Raw genomic sequence first — 16,781 nt, 5'->3', positions numbered from 1 at the left:
TTATAAGAGCTATTGTCTCCTCCTATCATGCACTTGCTGACCTGTCTCTTTTCTTTGCTGAACAAGAAATGATATGCAAGATGTGGTTCAACCAGCTCTACAGTATGTATTCCACAACTTTGGTATGTAATCAGATTTTAAATTTTAGCAAGCTAACATAGACCAAAAAAGAGAAATTAAGCTGCTTTACCTTATTTCTGGAATGGCAAGCAGAGACACAAATGTGCAACTTGAGCTTGACAGCTTTGCAAAGCAATGTCAGAAACAAGGGCCAAGAGCTGGAATGTTTCGCTTATTGCCTGAGACAAGGATACATTGGTACTGTAGGGCTGTATGTATAGCAGTTGTGTTGGCAGGACATTGCTCTCCAATACTTTTCCAAATTAATTTTATTATTCAAAGTAAAATGTCCAAAATCTGTCGTCTTTGTACTCAATGATTATGTGCAGTTAAGGGAATGGATAAATATTAAAATGACCCGACATATGCCTTATAGCAAAATTTTAACTTGCTGTAGATTCCATGACCATAGCGGTTTTAAATTAACTATCAGATGCACTCCACTAAAAAGCCTACAGTACCTCTTCAATTATATTGGCATTCAAGAATAGATTCTATTAAGACAGTCAAGCTGTTTTTATTTTAAACACAGGCAGTAAGTTACAGTGAACCTGTCATTGGGGATCAAGGGCATTCAAGACACTACTGCAGCATACAGGATTGTCAAAGGCCCATAAATTACATTTGTTTTCAGGTCTGTGAAAGCTTTTAATGAATTTGCTTTTCAGCAATGAGTTTCACTATTATGGGGTGACCAAATGAAATAAAGAGTGACAGTCAATCTTACCAAATAAATGGAGCCATAGAATTTCACTCTGGCCATTAATACGGGATAGTGAAATATACTTATAAATGGTGCAGTGAAGATGAAAAACAAATAAACTAAGTCTGATTGTTAGCTTAGGAGATCTGAAACATCAGACTTGCTTAAAAAATAAATTGAGATAAAGTCTATTTGTGAATCATATTGGTGCTTTCAATAAAGAGAAAATGATAGCAAAGGATTATATGAATATACAGTCCAAACACTTTAGCTGCAATTCAAGGACAAGCACACTTTCTACTTTTTTCTATGCCTTTTTCAGATTTTTTTATTGCATTTGAAACACAATGAGCTCACTTTTTATTACTTTTCTTACAGTATATATCATTATAAGAAATGGTACTTTAAAAGAAAATAACAATACAATCATAAATCTAGGATGCAGATTAAAGTAGTTTAAACAGAAATGTAGACCTTATTCAGCAACCACAGAAGAAAAATGTTTATCATTAACGAGTTCTGCAGCAGACCATAAATGACAGTCCATCCAGTGTCCAGTTCTGTATCCAGTGCTGCATACAGAAACATGATAATTACGGCAAAAAGTTCTAGTTGTTTTTAGCTCCCTGACTTGTGATTATATCAGCATTTGATATTGAGAGCTCATTCTCATTCTTGCTGTACAGTGCTTTACAATGAATCATAGCCAGGCTCAGTGCTGCTCTAACAGTGAAAACAAACACAGAGAGAAATGAGGTTAAATGCTGATTCTGGTCAGTACTTTATGCTAATGCACAGAGCTACAAGGCATGAGGGAGAATTCATGTCAGAAGGCTAGTGGACATATTTTGAAAAATGTTCCCCTTTGTTTAGATCTCAAGAAAGAGTGCTAAAAGCATGTGTTGTAATTATGTGACTGAATGCTCAGTTTGAACATTAAATCAGTTTAACCATAAAATTCTAAATTCTAAGCTCATTATAAAGGAAAAGTCAATTTTGTTTTGCACTTTTCCTATTCTATGTTCTTTCTTTGGTTTTCTGATCAGCATAACCTCAATGCTTTAACTTATTTTCATACCATAGTACTCACCGGGGTTCCACTGAGACAAACAGTAAGTAATAGTTCAGGCTATAGGACCAAACCGTTTTGTTTTAAGGCAAGAACTATTTTTTGTATTGGATTAAGGGCCAGATTTTATTCCATATATGAAGCCTTATGATCTGTGGTTTTCCTGGAAACAGTTAATATTTTAGTTAGCATTAAAATAAAATATGGATTGATCTTGTTTCAGCAGAACTATTATTGCTGCCACACAAAAAAAGAGGTGACAAAGATAACACTATACCCCCTATCCAGGATCCTTACTGTTAAGATGTCTTTGACATTTTTTAGAACTGCAAATACACCACACACTGTGCTCACTAGCGGGCTAATTCTCCTAGGGCAGTGAACTATCTCTTCTAGTCCAATCGACAGATTAATTTTAAATCTCGGCAGAAGTCTCAGATGGAAACATTCCATTTCTAGCACCTTCCCTTGTTATTTATTCAAAACATGACAAAAAAAGAAGGCACAAAAAACTAGTGACCCCCTGCAGACAGATGAAAATTAAATTTCATTGTGATTAATTGCACATGGCGCATGAAGTTGGAAGGAAGTGTTTGATAACAGCTGACTAGGGGCAACATATGAAGACAAGCCCACACATCTCATTCGGGGTTCTCTTGAACTAATACAACCAGGGACTTAACGATTAAATAAGGATAGTGTGCAGTTAGCAGGGAAGAAAGAACAACCCTTTAGGTTACACAGGTTAAAATTTAAAACCTATGTAATGCTGAGGGGTTTATGAGTTCTATTTATTCTGTTATTATTTTCATATCTGATATTATGTAGAATATTTTCAGCTAGCAGAGTAGATTGTTTTATTAACCTTTAATGTTTTAAAATTATTATGATGAAAAGTGACTCATTTAAGAATCAAATATACAGACCAAAAATACATTCTGAAAATATAGAGTTTATTTTTGTTCTGACTTGGTCAGACTTTTGTTAGTGACCACAGGTAACTTTGCATACAGTATAGAAGGTGACCATTTGATTATGATTTGCAGCTTTATTAAACAACTAGTGCTAATATTCACACCCCCATGACATGCATGTAGGAATTTTACACTTGTTTTGAGCGTACAAAGCCTTTTGAAAGCTCAAACCAAAATCCTAATTTCAGTCATTACAAGAAATGCTCTGTAATCATACTTCACTTAACTCTTCTATGTTTTGGTCTACAGGCTCCAGTAAATGAAAACAGATAATGAAATAGCTCTTGACATGGATTAATATGTTTATCCTAGCCATATGAGTCCCATTAACAGTTCAAACAGTTACAGGATTTCTCATTTAGAGCAGAAATAAATAGCAATACTATTGAAAGTATAAGTATTTTTGTATAATCTTCCATTATACAAAACTAAATAGATTATAATGATAATCAGCTTTACTTCTGTAACATTCCATAAAAATGCTTATTGTGATTATTGGTGTAAAAATTTAAAAGATTTTCACATGTATTTTTTTTACTATTATTGTTTAACTTTCATGCAATGCAAAATACACTACAAGTCAGCAAAACCACACAAAAAAATAGAAATGTTTGCTACAAGAAAACAGCAAAACAAAAACTTCTACTACTCTGACTTCTACGTTTAATAGTTCAAAGAAGATTGTTTCAGATGCTTGTGGAATTATAAAAATAACAAAATCTTAAAACTGCTTAAAAGGTCACAAATTTGAGCTATGGTCCCTTTGGTATTACTTGGTGTTTAAAACCTTCCATTCCTCTTGAAATAAATTTTAAAAAATCCGTAGTAGCCTATTCCACAAATATGAGTGAACTGGTTTCCTACCTGAAAGGCCACTGATGATTGACAGGAAAAGAAGTGGTTTCCATGGTGACCCCATGCTTGGTCTTCAGGGTATTGTGTCCCCTTTGGTGAGATTGTTAGCAGGTTTGACGTTTCTTCATTAAAGCTGAGCCTAGGAAACACACAGCACAGGTCTCAGTTAGAGCAAGTAACTGCCTGTAATCTGATGGTCAATCTGGTGGGCTGCCTCTTGATCTTTGAGGCACTAGGTGAGGTGGAGGCACTAATGTAATATGATGGCAAACACACCTGAATAGCAAGTAGCTTCCAGAAAACTTCACTCTGCAGTTCTATGATAAGCATCTTCTTTTAAAACTTTATACAAAAATCTACAATTGTGTATATAATTACTGTATGTGATGTATTAAAAAATAATTTAAAAGCTAAAACACTGTGTTAAAAATGTTAATTTGTTTGTTTTGCATTCCTGGCCTTATTCAGACATGCACAAAGGAAAGATAAACATTAATTTACAATGATTCAGATTAATCAAGTATTATCCATCTCTTTGAAAGAAATCGGCACCACAGCTGGAAGTGGTCAGAAACTGTGAATAGAATGTCCAAGGATCTATGGGGAAGCATTCTCCATTAATTATTAATGACACTTGCCTTTTCTTCACCTCAATGATATTCTGCATCCCCCTGTTGCTCCAGTTATCTCAGCACAACATACGCTGCCGTGCATATTGATCTCTTTTGTCCAGAAATCATATCATTATAAGAATGAATTATACCGTTTTCATCTGCCTCTTGGCTCCTGTTTATCTAACAATAACAAATATTTTTATATTTTACTTTTGACGCAAAGTGTCTTAGAGATAAAAAATAGCGAATTTTCAGACAATTACAACGAATGGTTGTTATTACAGTATTTATTAAAAGAACATTTTACTCAGGCATTAACCAAGGCAGAAATCGACAGCTGAGGAAAGGAAATATTCTGTACTAAGTGATTTTTCCATAAACGAGGCAGAGGTATTATAAGACCTAGGAACATTAGGTACATGTAGGTACAGGGACATAAACCATTCTCCAAAAACATATGGTATTCTACCTACTGGACTCAAGAATACAAAAGAGATTAGTCATAGACCATTAAAAAAACTATTCTAACAGTCACTTAGTTCAGGGGTAATACCCTTTTACTGGAAAACTGATATGCAGCACCTATCTATAAAATGGGTAGCAATTTCTACAAACTAATTCTTACTCCTCTTACATGTTACATTTATAAATGTGATAACTGAAACCAAACATTCTAGAAGACAGTCAACATAAAAGCCAAATTTTGCTTAAATAACTTATAATAAAGTTCTTATAACAAGCAAATGCTCAGATGGTATATTCTGATTTTTTAAAGGCTTTTGCTTAAGTGTAGAAAGTGAAGTCCCAGGATGTGATCACTTTTCAGAGGCACAATGGTAGACCATAACACTTACTGACCTATCATTGGTAAGCTGTGTTTGGCTTCAACATCTTGTCAGGTTGGAAGTTCCTGGTTGCGATCACCCCAGACAGTGAACAGCAGTGCTCTTAGTTACATACTGATGGCAATAAAGTGTTCTCTCAACAATCATAGCATATCAGTTCCATTCTGTGCTTTTCTTTCTTGATTTTCACCAGGTTTAGCATTCAACAGATTAAATCACATCATAACTTACATGCAATCACTTGAGGTGATTTACCACCTATGCAACATACAGTAATCATTAAAAAGCACCACTGTCATTCATGAATGATTAATCAAAATCACATAAAAACATTCTCAGTATATGAACTTAATTATTCCAGTGTCTTTTCTAAAGACATTTTTTTTTTACTGACTGACATAATGTGCCTATAGTGTTGATAACTGGTTAAATCACTGAACATGATGTGTGTATGCAAAGGAACAAGTAATAGGTTTATTCCATGCTGAAAAAAAGAAGAAAGAGAACACAACGTTTCGGCCGTGGAGCCTTCTTCAGGTGTGAAGAAGGTGTGTGTATACAGAGGAGACAGCTTGCAATCTCCATAACTGAATAAAATGACATTATTCCTTTGATATGAAAGATAAAAATAAATAATTGTTAAACCTTTTTTGAAATATAATGCTTGTAAATGATCCTATAGAGAAAAACAGCTAGTTGCATTGATGACATGATTTTGATTGTTCGCTTGATGAAACCTAACCACAAGAGACAAACAGGTGCACATGAAATGAGATTACCATGTCTTTTTTTCAGATTTGTTCCCAAGCAGGGAAATGAGCCATTATCAGGGGCTACACAAATCTGTAGATTTATAAAAACTGGTTCTGTGTCAGAGTACATGGAATATCGACAGAAAAGTAACACGCGCCATGCAACACATGCAGAATCTATAAATTAATTTAATTATCCAGTGCTGCTTCAGGAACACTATTGAAAGGCAATTACTACCAAGCAAAATGCATGCATACACTGTACTGCAATTTCTTCTTTACTATCGTACAAGATATTTTTTTTTCTATTTAAATGTAGAAAAATATTTAAAACTGTCACGTTCCCTCCAGTGTAGTACAGCCAGTTCTTATTCAGCCTGGGAAACAGGAGGAGACATTTTTTTTCCAGAACATGTATACTGCCAAGCCATTCTCCTTTTTGGATGCGCCCTGCGATTCTGGAACACAGTCAAGCTAGAGACTTTACCCAAGGGGGAATCAAGCTCTTAGGTGACGATGTTCATTCCCAGAGGCCCCTGGCATATGAGAAGGGGTCACTGGTGTGCAAAAGGCCAAAATCTACCGGCTGCAACTATCCACACAGACTTGGCAGCTCTCAGCACCACACTGAGCTTAGGCCATGGCCAACAAAATGGGCACAGCCTTGAATCAAACTGCCAGCATCAAGGATAAGACACTCGTTCCATATTCCAGATGGGGACTTTCAATTTTATGAGCTGCTCAGGGAATTCATTTAACCTCTCTTTAATATGATTTATCCACCCATCAAAATATATATTTTTTAACAATAAAACAGATCTTTTTTATTATTACTATTAAGTGATTCCTTTTAAAAAACAAACTACATAAACTAGCAGTTAGAACAATATTTCACAGTGTGCATCTGATACTAACTAAATTGACAATAAAACGTAAAGGAAATATTTCAAAAGCGCCAAAGTTAACCTTAAATTACGACTAGCCACTTCTTCAAGAAAATATGTGAACCACTAAAGGAATCTTTTGTGGACAGCAAATGTAGAGAGACTAGGAGGAAGGAAACATGATCTGCTGGTAAAAGGAGTCTTGGCAGAAGGGAGTTGCAGTAGTCCAGCAATCTCTGGGAAGAGGTCAAAGTTCAGTGTGTGGTCAGGGACAGGCAGACCTTTCAGATGTTATACAGAAGGAATCTGCAGGAATGAGGCACAGGTGAGATGTAGTGTGTGAACGGGAGGTTGTCGTCGACAATGACAGCACCGAGGTTCTCAGCAGTCTTGGTGGAGATCACTTTTGCTGTGTTCAGGGTCATAGGGCATTCAAAATTAAGTGAAGGCTTGACCAGAATGTGAATTACAGGATGCTCAGTCTTGAATACACTGAGCTGGAGATGGTGGGCACTTGTACTGTAAATGTTTTGTTTTTTTTACTTTTTTGTGTGTCATAATTCTTAAAGCAAACCTAGAGTTGTACCTCACACTTTATCCCTCCTTACCCAAAAATCTTAAAGTACCTCTACAATAAATTCAGTTTTAGGTTCTGTGATTTTAAGTTACTACATAAAATATTATTAGGTTCTAAATATATGTTTAGGTTCTGTTAGACTTTTAGTTTAAGTATTTCCATTCTATTTAATAAAAAAATAAATGTCTGTTATATATAGTAGGATTTTCTCTTCACCTGAGAAGCAGTATTATATTTAAAAAAAACGATGAATTGTAAAAGAATAAAAAAATATATACTAGTCACATTATGTGTGACAAGTACAACCTAATTTGATTTGAATTAGAAGCACATCACTAGAGTGTCAGATTAAATCGTCACAATCCCCATTCCTTTCTTTACTATTTTTTAGAAGGTAGTAGTGCCACTTGAAGACCAAAGATGAATTCAATAAATTCTAATGATCTTATCATCTGTGTTTCAAAAGCACTGAACTAAGTTGAAAAAAACACCGGAGTAGAACTGTCTTTTGAGGGTTGAGGGAAGCAATCAGTTTCCAGCAAACTCTGTGTATAGATGAGCATGATAGGTCAAATACAGGTACTTCATTTCAAACTGTTCTCCTCATGTTCACCTTGCAGTTGGGAGGTTTCATAAAACTTTAAGTAATTAATGTACTGTATATATTCAAATTTGTAGACAGACTGCCACTTATTTTGGAAAAATCTGTACACTTTATAATTTGAAATAATAATGTTTAGCAAGTGAGGGGAATCACAATCTATTCTATCCATGAGGAAGAAGACAAAATCTATTGCTTAGAACAATGTTTTTATTTCTATCTCTCTTTTCTATATTTGTGGAAAGCTGTATCTCTGTACTGTATCATTTTCTGCAAAAAGCATGATACGGAATTCACTGCATACTTCTTTGCTGTCGATTATTTTTGTTGTTAACGGTTTTAAAGCTGCAGCCTCCAAATATTTAATCAACACACAAGGTATACTGTACTATATATACATCCGAAAAAAAATGGAATGAGAATACAAAAACCCAGTGTGAAAGATACTTAAAGTGAAATGAAAGTGTGAATTATTTTACAAGTTCTTATTTATCAGAGGTGGGGGGGAGAAAATATAGCTGAAGAGTTATTGGAATTTATGTTGCAGCCATTACCTTTGCATACTTCTATAGATGTGTGCAACAAAGTAAAAGGGAAAAAAATCGAGATACCGTACATTGTGGGAGAGAAGGTACAGCACCTGAAAATATAATAAAAAGGCAATAAGTTGCCAAGGGTTTGTTGATAGATTTTCAAAGAGCATGTTATTTTCCCAAAGGTAACTAACAAATTTGTATTTCCCAATCACAACAACAAGCAGATTACTTTTACTTAGCATTTTGAATACTAATATTCACCATAGCATATGGTAGATTCTTGATATGAATGAGTAGCTGTTCTCCACCTGAACTGAGATTATGAATTAAATTGCATCTGAATCACAAATATTGAAGGTTTGAAAGGATTTCCTCTTCTACAGGAAGCTGGTACTTAAAAATCATAAAGCTACATGTAAATTATTTCCCAAGATTCTCTTGCTTTTAGATAAAAGACCTTTTTCATTTCATAATACAAATCAATTTAAAGAAGTATTCAAAATGGGTCGTTATTTGGAGAAAATTATATTAAATTCTCACTTTCTGATATTATTATATTAAATAATATTATATTATTTTGATAATAAAATATTAAAACATGTTTTCATAACCAGAAAACCTATTTCATTTTGGGAAAAAAAATGCTATGCTATGCAGTGAAGCTCATATTTAAGACATACTGTATGTACTGGGTTAAGGAATTAGCAGAAGACTACAGTATTACTTCTAAAACAAAAAATACAAACTTGAAGACAGGTGTGCACTTCATTTGTTGTTAAACTTTAAACAGTTGTCAGACTAACAGATTTACAGATCACCAAATGAAAGGGAGTGTAACTGTTTAATGCAGTATACTGAAACAATATTTCTAAGCAAGGACAGATGGTGTGACTCCTAGACTAATGTCTGTCTCAGCAGTCCCACATAACTGTGAAGCACCAATCCAACTCTCTATGAGTTGTATGAAAATCTACTCCCTTATGGATAGTACAGTGACCTCAAAAGGATCTTCAAGAGTAAAAACTCTTAATACCATTAATTCCATTATCCCCAGTACCTCTTGCACTTGTTTGTACTGTAGTTGTTTTTCTGATATAATAAAAAAGTCACCATCAAAGTCACCTTTACAACTCAAAGGTTTTAACTCAAAGTCTATCCATGTTACTTCTCACATACAAACCTTTTTTAACCATTTGAATGATACAAGAAATATTTAAATGTCATGCTAATTTCAATTTACATTGCGTTTCTCTTCTGTAATGCTCAGCCATGTAATAATACAGAAAATCTATTATTATACGGTAGGGAATTCCCAGAGCTCTGAATTTTGTGTGAATTGGAGCAGAAACTGATACAGAAACCAGCAGAAAAAAAAAACTAAGTGTACCACCAGTGTAAGTGTGCCTTAATTTGTGCATTATTTTAGAAGTTTGCCTGTGGTTGGATCATAATTGTACCAAACGGTTAGGTTGCTTTGTTATATTTTCAATGAATTTTATATTACCTTATCAAGGATTATTACACTTTACTCTGCTTTTATCCTAATACGAGTTGACTCCTGTAATAAATGTTTATATGAGAAGTTTGGTATTATCAAATAGTTTATATCTTGTTTAATAGAAAATTTAGATTAATTGTGTCTCCAGGCTGCTAACTTTTGGTTCTCTGGAAAAAGATAAAGGAGTGCATTTATTAAAGCTTTTGCAATCATTAACCTACATATATTGGAGGTCTGTGAAAGAGCTAGAAAATGGGTAATAATAAGAAAAGATGATGATAACCCTAAAACAGTAGGAAGAAAATGTAGTCTAAATATTAGCATCATGCTGGTGAATAACATTCATTTTTCCAGAATGCTTGAAATCATTGCCTGTGAAAAGGAAAACATTTTCAAGCAAGAGCAATTTGATAACTTTTTTGTTTCAGACCAATAGGTTTAATTGTCTTCTCTGCTTGTCTTTCTGTTGTTCCCATTTTTCACATCCTCAAACTTCCTGCTTCATCTTCAATCTGCAGCAACACCCAAACCAGGTTTGCAGTCTGTCTGGCTACACTTCATCTCACTTGACTAGTCAACATCAGCATGCCAGACTGCTAGACCTGTCAAACTAGTACTGCCTGAAGCTACTCATTTCATTGATATGCTGACGTCCCACTGATGGAAAGAACACACCAATTTCGGATAGAACTAATCATAAAAAGGGGATTTAGCCTTCTACGCACAAATCAATCAGTGTAAAACTGCATGAAGCTATAACAGCAACTCACTGAAAGCCACAGAATGTCTGAGAAAGTTTAATTAGATCAATGAGTCATTTCACTGACAGGCAGCCTCCACAATATTCTCTTCTACAAAAATGAAAGAAAAAGGCACCAGAATATTTCTGTTGTAAACGTGTACCTCAGTTTTGTCAAATCAAAATGTTATGAAAGTACAAAACCAGTGTTTGTGTGTGAACAGTTAGCTTCACAGTTTCCACTCTGAACTGTTCCAGTCTGCAGATTTTAAATTCTGTGCCAAGCTGCTTTTAATGTGCTACAAAATTAAGATTTCAATTTGGTGATAAAGTTAATAAGAAAATGCAAGCTAATTGATCTTGTTGGTGTTTTTTCTTGCCCTCTTTCTCGTCTTGGCTTTTGCTCATCTTCAAGAAATAATCTATAGTTACCATCACAGTCTTCAGATTAGTTCATAGCAAATGTGAAAATTCCTTATAAGTCCTCTAGAGTTCAACAGATCCTTTCTGTAAAACATTAATTTCTTGGTCTTGATTCACTATATGATGGAAAGGAAAGGTAGAGGCAAAAACTAAATGTATGGATGAAGATGTTTGGAAATAAATGACTAAATAAAAAATATTCAATTTGTCTTATATCAACATGTACAGTATGCGGAACCCTGCTATTAGATGGCTAGAGATTTTTGTGTCATAAAGACTGTACTTTTTTGGTGCATTAAAAAAACCTCAGTGTGATTCTGTTAAAACTGAAAAAGTGAAAGGTAATGTCACTACATTTATTCTGCTTAAGAAATTGATATTTCATGAAATATTGGTAATCTGGGTTGACAAGTTTCCATGTTTATATTTTCAATATTATGGATTCAGAGCACGCCAGAGGAGATTACTTTGACGTTCTAGTTACATTGGCTCTGAAGCATTCAAATTGAAACCGATGGAGAGGTGACAGCCACTTTGGTTGGCTTACATGCTGTGATAACCTTGGAAACCTTTCATTTGAAGCATTAAGAAATGGGCACTGCTCAGGCTAAACAAAAAAGTCTTTTCGCAGTTTCAGCCGAATTCTATTTTTCTCTCCATGCATGCTGAAGCTGCAACTTGACATAAAAGTATGAAAGGCAATCAAGTTGTAGCAGTTCTGCTAATTACAGTAGTTTAAAAGCAATGGTAATTAATGTGCATAGCAGAATTTGTCAAATGAAAATAAATACATCCTACTAGTTACGGAATGCAGAGTGTTGGTTTTGAATCCTTAATTAAAAAAGGCCAGATCAAATGTAATCTCTCCAAAGGGACAGAGATTAATATGGTCTAGATCAGAGACATGACCAAGGTAAGGAGCCCTGGGGAAAAGGAACACAACTTAAGCCAGTGTGATCTCCATAAGGACTTCTAATATGAACAAAATCAATAAAATAGCTTTCAGCTTTCCAGTGCTCACCAATCACAGCTGCTGTCACAAACCAAACAAAGGGTGAACCAGGCTTCAAAGTCTGTCCTCGTTAGGGGAATTCAGTTTCTCTCAACTAATCAGTGCCTTTGCCTATGTTTAAAAGGGCTATGAACTGTAGAACAGAAACACTGATTAAGACAGTAAATTATCATCACACTGTCTGTCCCTGCTTTAGTGAGTCTTCCTCTGTGCTGAAATATAAAACCAATGTACTATACAACAACTATGAGAAAAAAATGGTGCTCTAACAACTAAACTATTGACTGTATAGCAGACCTTTTAGGAATATCACACACGTCAGAATATGATGCACTTGGATCAGTCGGGGTTATCTATCTGTGTTTCCACCAACTCTCATTTTATCTTTAACACCCATAGTCTATTTGTAGAGATGACTTGTGTTAACCTCCTTGGCACGTATCAGCTTGTCTGCCTACACATTCTGCTCATACCGAAATATTTTTAGTACTTGTTAAGCAAAATGGAATATAAAAATATTTGTGAGGAATGCAGTACTAACCCATTTACCATTCATTGTTCCTGCAACAAAAGACAATCCAGTCTAAACAAATGTTATAAAATATAATGAAAAATAATTATGTTTACTAAGCTATGATATTGATATACAGTTATTTTCTAATTTTAATAAAAAAGAAAGCATTTTAACCTTGTTACAAAATGCTACACAATTGGATGTTATTTTGAAAAATATCCCCAAACCCCAAGATATACCAAATTATCATTCTCCTTTAGGTTCCTCTAGGTGTAATCTAAGTAAAACTTTAAAGCTTTTGATCAATCCAACATTTATCAAATTGATGGATTCTTCACCCTAGTATCTTATCTATTTCAGATGTAAGAAAAGACAATTCAGTAAGCTTTACAGAGGGTGCCCATTGAATAAATGAAGCTTAAAGCAGTTGAAAATCTTTAGTGACCTCAGGACAGAACAATAAAATCATCATGACTTATAGGAACCTAATATTTCCAATAAAAAACAACAGTAATAGGGGCACAGTGAGGTACTGTACCTGTACCTACTGGTTATTTTCTTTATATCCAATTCCAGCTTAAAATGTGTTTAAAACAAATTGCTTTGTGTGACAGGATAACTAACAGGGGAGCTCTGTGGAATTCTGAATATAGTTTTAAAGAGGAGAGGTTCAATACTTTTTCATTAAGATTAGGAACAAAATGCATCCTTTGTAGAGAAGATTAGTCCTTTTTCAGCTTCTTAGCTTAAAGACCTTTTCAGAAAGGGAGACTATTCAAAAGGCTGCAAACAAACAAATGACTTGAACAGCTATTGAACAAGTTGCTGCACCATCATAGTCTTTAATTCCTCAATTAAGTTCAGCTTAATTGCAGAAATGGACAGTTGTACTGTAGGTAGGAAAGAATATTGATTTTTTTACCTGATTATTAATAAGATCCTAGGAACATAAGAAGGATTGCAAATGAGAGAAGACAAATCATCCCACCTTGCTTATTTACTGTAGGCGCAAAGTGAAAAGTTTTATCCACAGGGTTCTTATAAAAGCCCTGCTTTTGTACTGTACCTGAACCACCTTGCTGGAAAGTCTGTTCCGCATTGTCATAATTGTTTGTTTAAAGGAGCATGTCTTATTCTATGACCTACATTCTCTTTTAGCTATCAACCATGGCCTCTTATTTCATTATTGAGAGTGAAAGTGTTGCTAAGGTCACCCTATCAATATCTTTCATTTATCAATATCTGATTTTTTTATTTATTTTTGTTCTAGACTTAGCTCCCTTAACCCAGTTGCTAATATGGTATCTGTTTGTCTCTTGTTATGTTATGTTGGGGGTGTGCTGTAAAACAAATTTCCCCAAATAGGACAATAATGCTTGAATTGAATTAACCTGGCTTTACAGTATACAGTATGACAAAGAATTATTACCAGAAAAGTCATTCTGTTTGCTCTTCCTAAGACTTTTGTTCCTCCTTATTTGTATATGTTCAGGAATAAGTGGCTTTCTAATGATAGACACAGAATGTTACTAGTGTATTCCTAAAGACCCACATGAGTGGAGAGCTGTTCAAATAAATATTTGAAAAACTATTTTTATTATCGGCAATGTTCTACATGGGATGATGTATAGTATATGGCTTCACACACAAATCAAACAAATGTTGAAAACGTTAGAGGGAGAAAATGCTAAAAGCTCTTACACTCTACTCAGAGTGACTGAACACCTTTCAAGAGCTGGATGCTTTGCTCTGCTGTGCAGTTATACTGTACTCAATTTGAATGCAATGGCACATTTTAAAGCACCCCTTTAATTTCACAAATGTACTTTACTTAGTCACTCACAACAGATAGGCTGAATGTTCTTAAGCTTTATCCCGGCATAATTAATATTGACAAACATACCAGCCACATAACGGCTCATCGAAAGCATAATGACTCTATTCATTTATGCAAACAAGGTTAATTACAGAACAATTTTCTTTTAACCCAAAACCTTATGATTAGGAAATGTATATTTGCCACAACTGTTTGGATACAGATATTGGAAGCATGGCTATGGGGAGCTGCATGATTAACTTCAAGCAATTGCAAACACACAGTGTGATATGATACCATGGACACACAGTAACATCTGTTTCTTTGGAAATCAATTACACAGGCAATTTTTAGGAAGCTAGTTCTGGCAAATATGTACATACAAAGTCACAATGTCTGCCTGCACAGTCCCACAAAGCAATCCAAAAATGCTGGCATGGTTAATTAAAGAGTTAGAAAATAATGTTTATGATTTATCAGGATATGATATTCCATGTTACTGCATCATAAATAGACAAGGTGGCAAGAAATTTAATTCTTAACCAAAAGGTAGGCAGCTAACACAGAGCCAAGTGCAATTAAATAATTATACTTTCCTCATATATCTACAGTACTGGATACATGGATAGAAAAAAACATCTACCTGCTAAGAATCTGATAGCTATTTTTGGAGTATGATTAATCTTTCCAATGTTCACTGTGAAATACTTTATAGTTATGTGTCTAACATAACTATATTTATGCAATGCTTTGTTTGATGTACTGTAGGTACTGTATAAGGTTCCATTAACTGCAGTGTGGAACATCCTCAACATGCAAACTAAGCTGTGAAGTGGTGTGGTGAAATAACACACCCAATCTGGATTAAGGGCGACACATTGCCTTGGCAACCACAGCTGTCCTGGCTAATTAAGGATGAGCCGCAGCTGTGAGGACCCTGACACTCTGAGCACCTCCCCAGAGGGACGAGCAGACCCCCGCAAGGGGAGAACATTCCAGTGATAATCCTGGAGTGGATTGTGACGCGAGCGTAAGGCCGTCGTTTTTCTTCTTTTCATTTCCTTGTCCCCTTTTCTTCCACTTTGGAACCTGCTAAATAGGGATAGTCCAGACTGGAGACTGCTGTTCCAAGTGGTTCTTTTTTTCCATTCTGGACTCCACTAAATAGGGACAGTCCAGCCTGGATGCTGCTGCTCAAAGCGGTACATTTTTTTCCCTTTTTCTTGTGGTCCAGTCTGGACCCTGCTGTCACAGGCGACCCCCCCCCTGTCCCACTGTCAAAGGCATCCCCCCTTTTATGTCCACTCTGGACTCCCCTGTCAAAAGTGACTTTATCCTTTATTTTTGTATTTTTGAAGACCCTGCTGTAAGGCGGTGCTTTTTTCCCTTTCCTTTTTCCTCAAAAGGAGTATTTTTTCTTTCTCATCCTACCCTTCCTCCTCTGGTCACTGTTTTACACAGGGGAGATAGGCCTGTGGTATTGGCCGATATTCGGTCAGCCGATGGCTGGATAGTCCAGACGGGAGACAGCTGTTCCAAGCAGTTCTTTTTTCCCAGGCTGGACCCCACTAAATAGGGATAGTCCAGCCTTGATGCCGCTGTTTAAAGTTGTGCATTTTTCTTTTTCCCTTTTTTGTGATCTCGCTAGCCTCACAGCGGTACCTCTGCCCCTTCAGACAGGGCCTTAACTTATTCCAGTGTTTGCTTTGGCTCCTGTCACTCCTGCATTGTTACAATAGCAAAACATGCTCAAACTCCTAAAACCACATTATATGTACATAGATCTAAAAAAGTATCATAATTTGTAACACAAAACAAGTTTGTTCTCAACCGTATTTTCAAAAGCACAAGTACATTTGACAGAAACCCACATGGGAGTTGAGAGAACTTACTGTTACTGCATTAAGGATTTACTATACAGTATTAAGTGCTTCTTTACACAGATTTCAGAATGTTAGAAACAGGCTACCCTATTATGTTGAGGTTGCTTCTTTGAGATCCTTCAGGAAACAGTGGGATACATTCCTTTGATCATTAAGCTACTAACAACAAAAGGAGCAAAACAGGCCCTATTATAATCTGTAAAATATTTCTTGCATTTGCATTCTCTGTATAAACTAAAACTCTTTAGTAACATTCTTCTATCATGCACGTGATGCAGACAGATAACTGTCCCAATATGTTCCATAGTTTAAACTGTGACCTGCATCTGAAAAGTAATCAGCCCTATTCTACAGGGGCCTCAGCAG

The 16,781-nt window shown here is 35.3% G+C and overlaps 1 protein-coding gene across 5 annotated transcripts in view; it reads right to left on the bottom strand.

Moving 5' to 3' along the window:
* cntn5 (contactin 5) overlaps nt 1-16,781 on the bottom strand; it is a 196,877-nt gene that overhangs the window by 117,929 nt on the left and 62,167 nt on the right. For all 5 annotated transcript variants that reach the window (XM_015341784.2, XM_015341783.2, XM_015341778.2 and 2 more), the window contains exon 2: nt 3,731-3,860. In XM_015341784.2, the coding sequence (XP_015197270.2) occupies nt 3,731-3,785 (55 nt within the window). In that variant the 5' untranslated portion in view covers nt 3,786-3,860. The remainder of the gene's footprint in view (nt 1-3,730; nt 3,861-16,781) is intronic.

Source organism: Lepisosteus oculatus, chromosome 5, assembly GCF_040954835.1.
Source record: "Lepisosteus oculatus isolate fLepOcu1 chromosome 5, fLepOcu1.hap2, whole genome shotgun sequence".
NCBI lineage: Eukaryota > Metazoa > Chordata > Actinopteri > Semionotiformes > Lepisosteidae > Lepisosteus > Lepisosteus oculatus.
The sequence above is the reverse complement of the archived record's forward strand: the minus strand, read 5'-3'. Positions and strand labels throughout refer to the sequence as shown.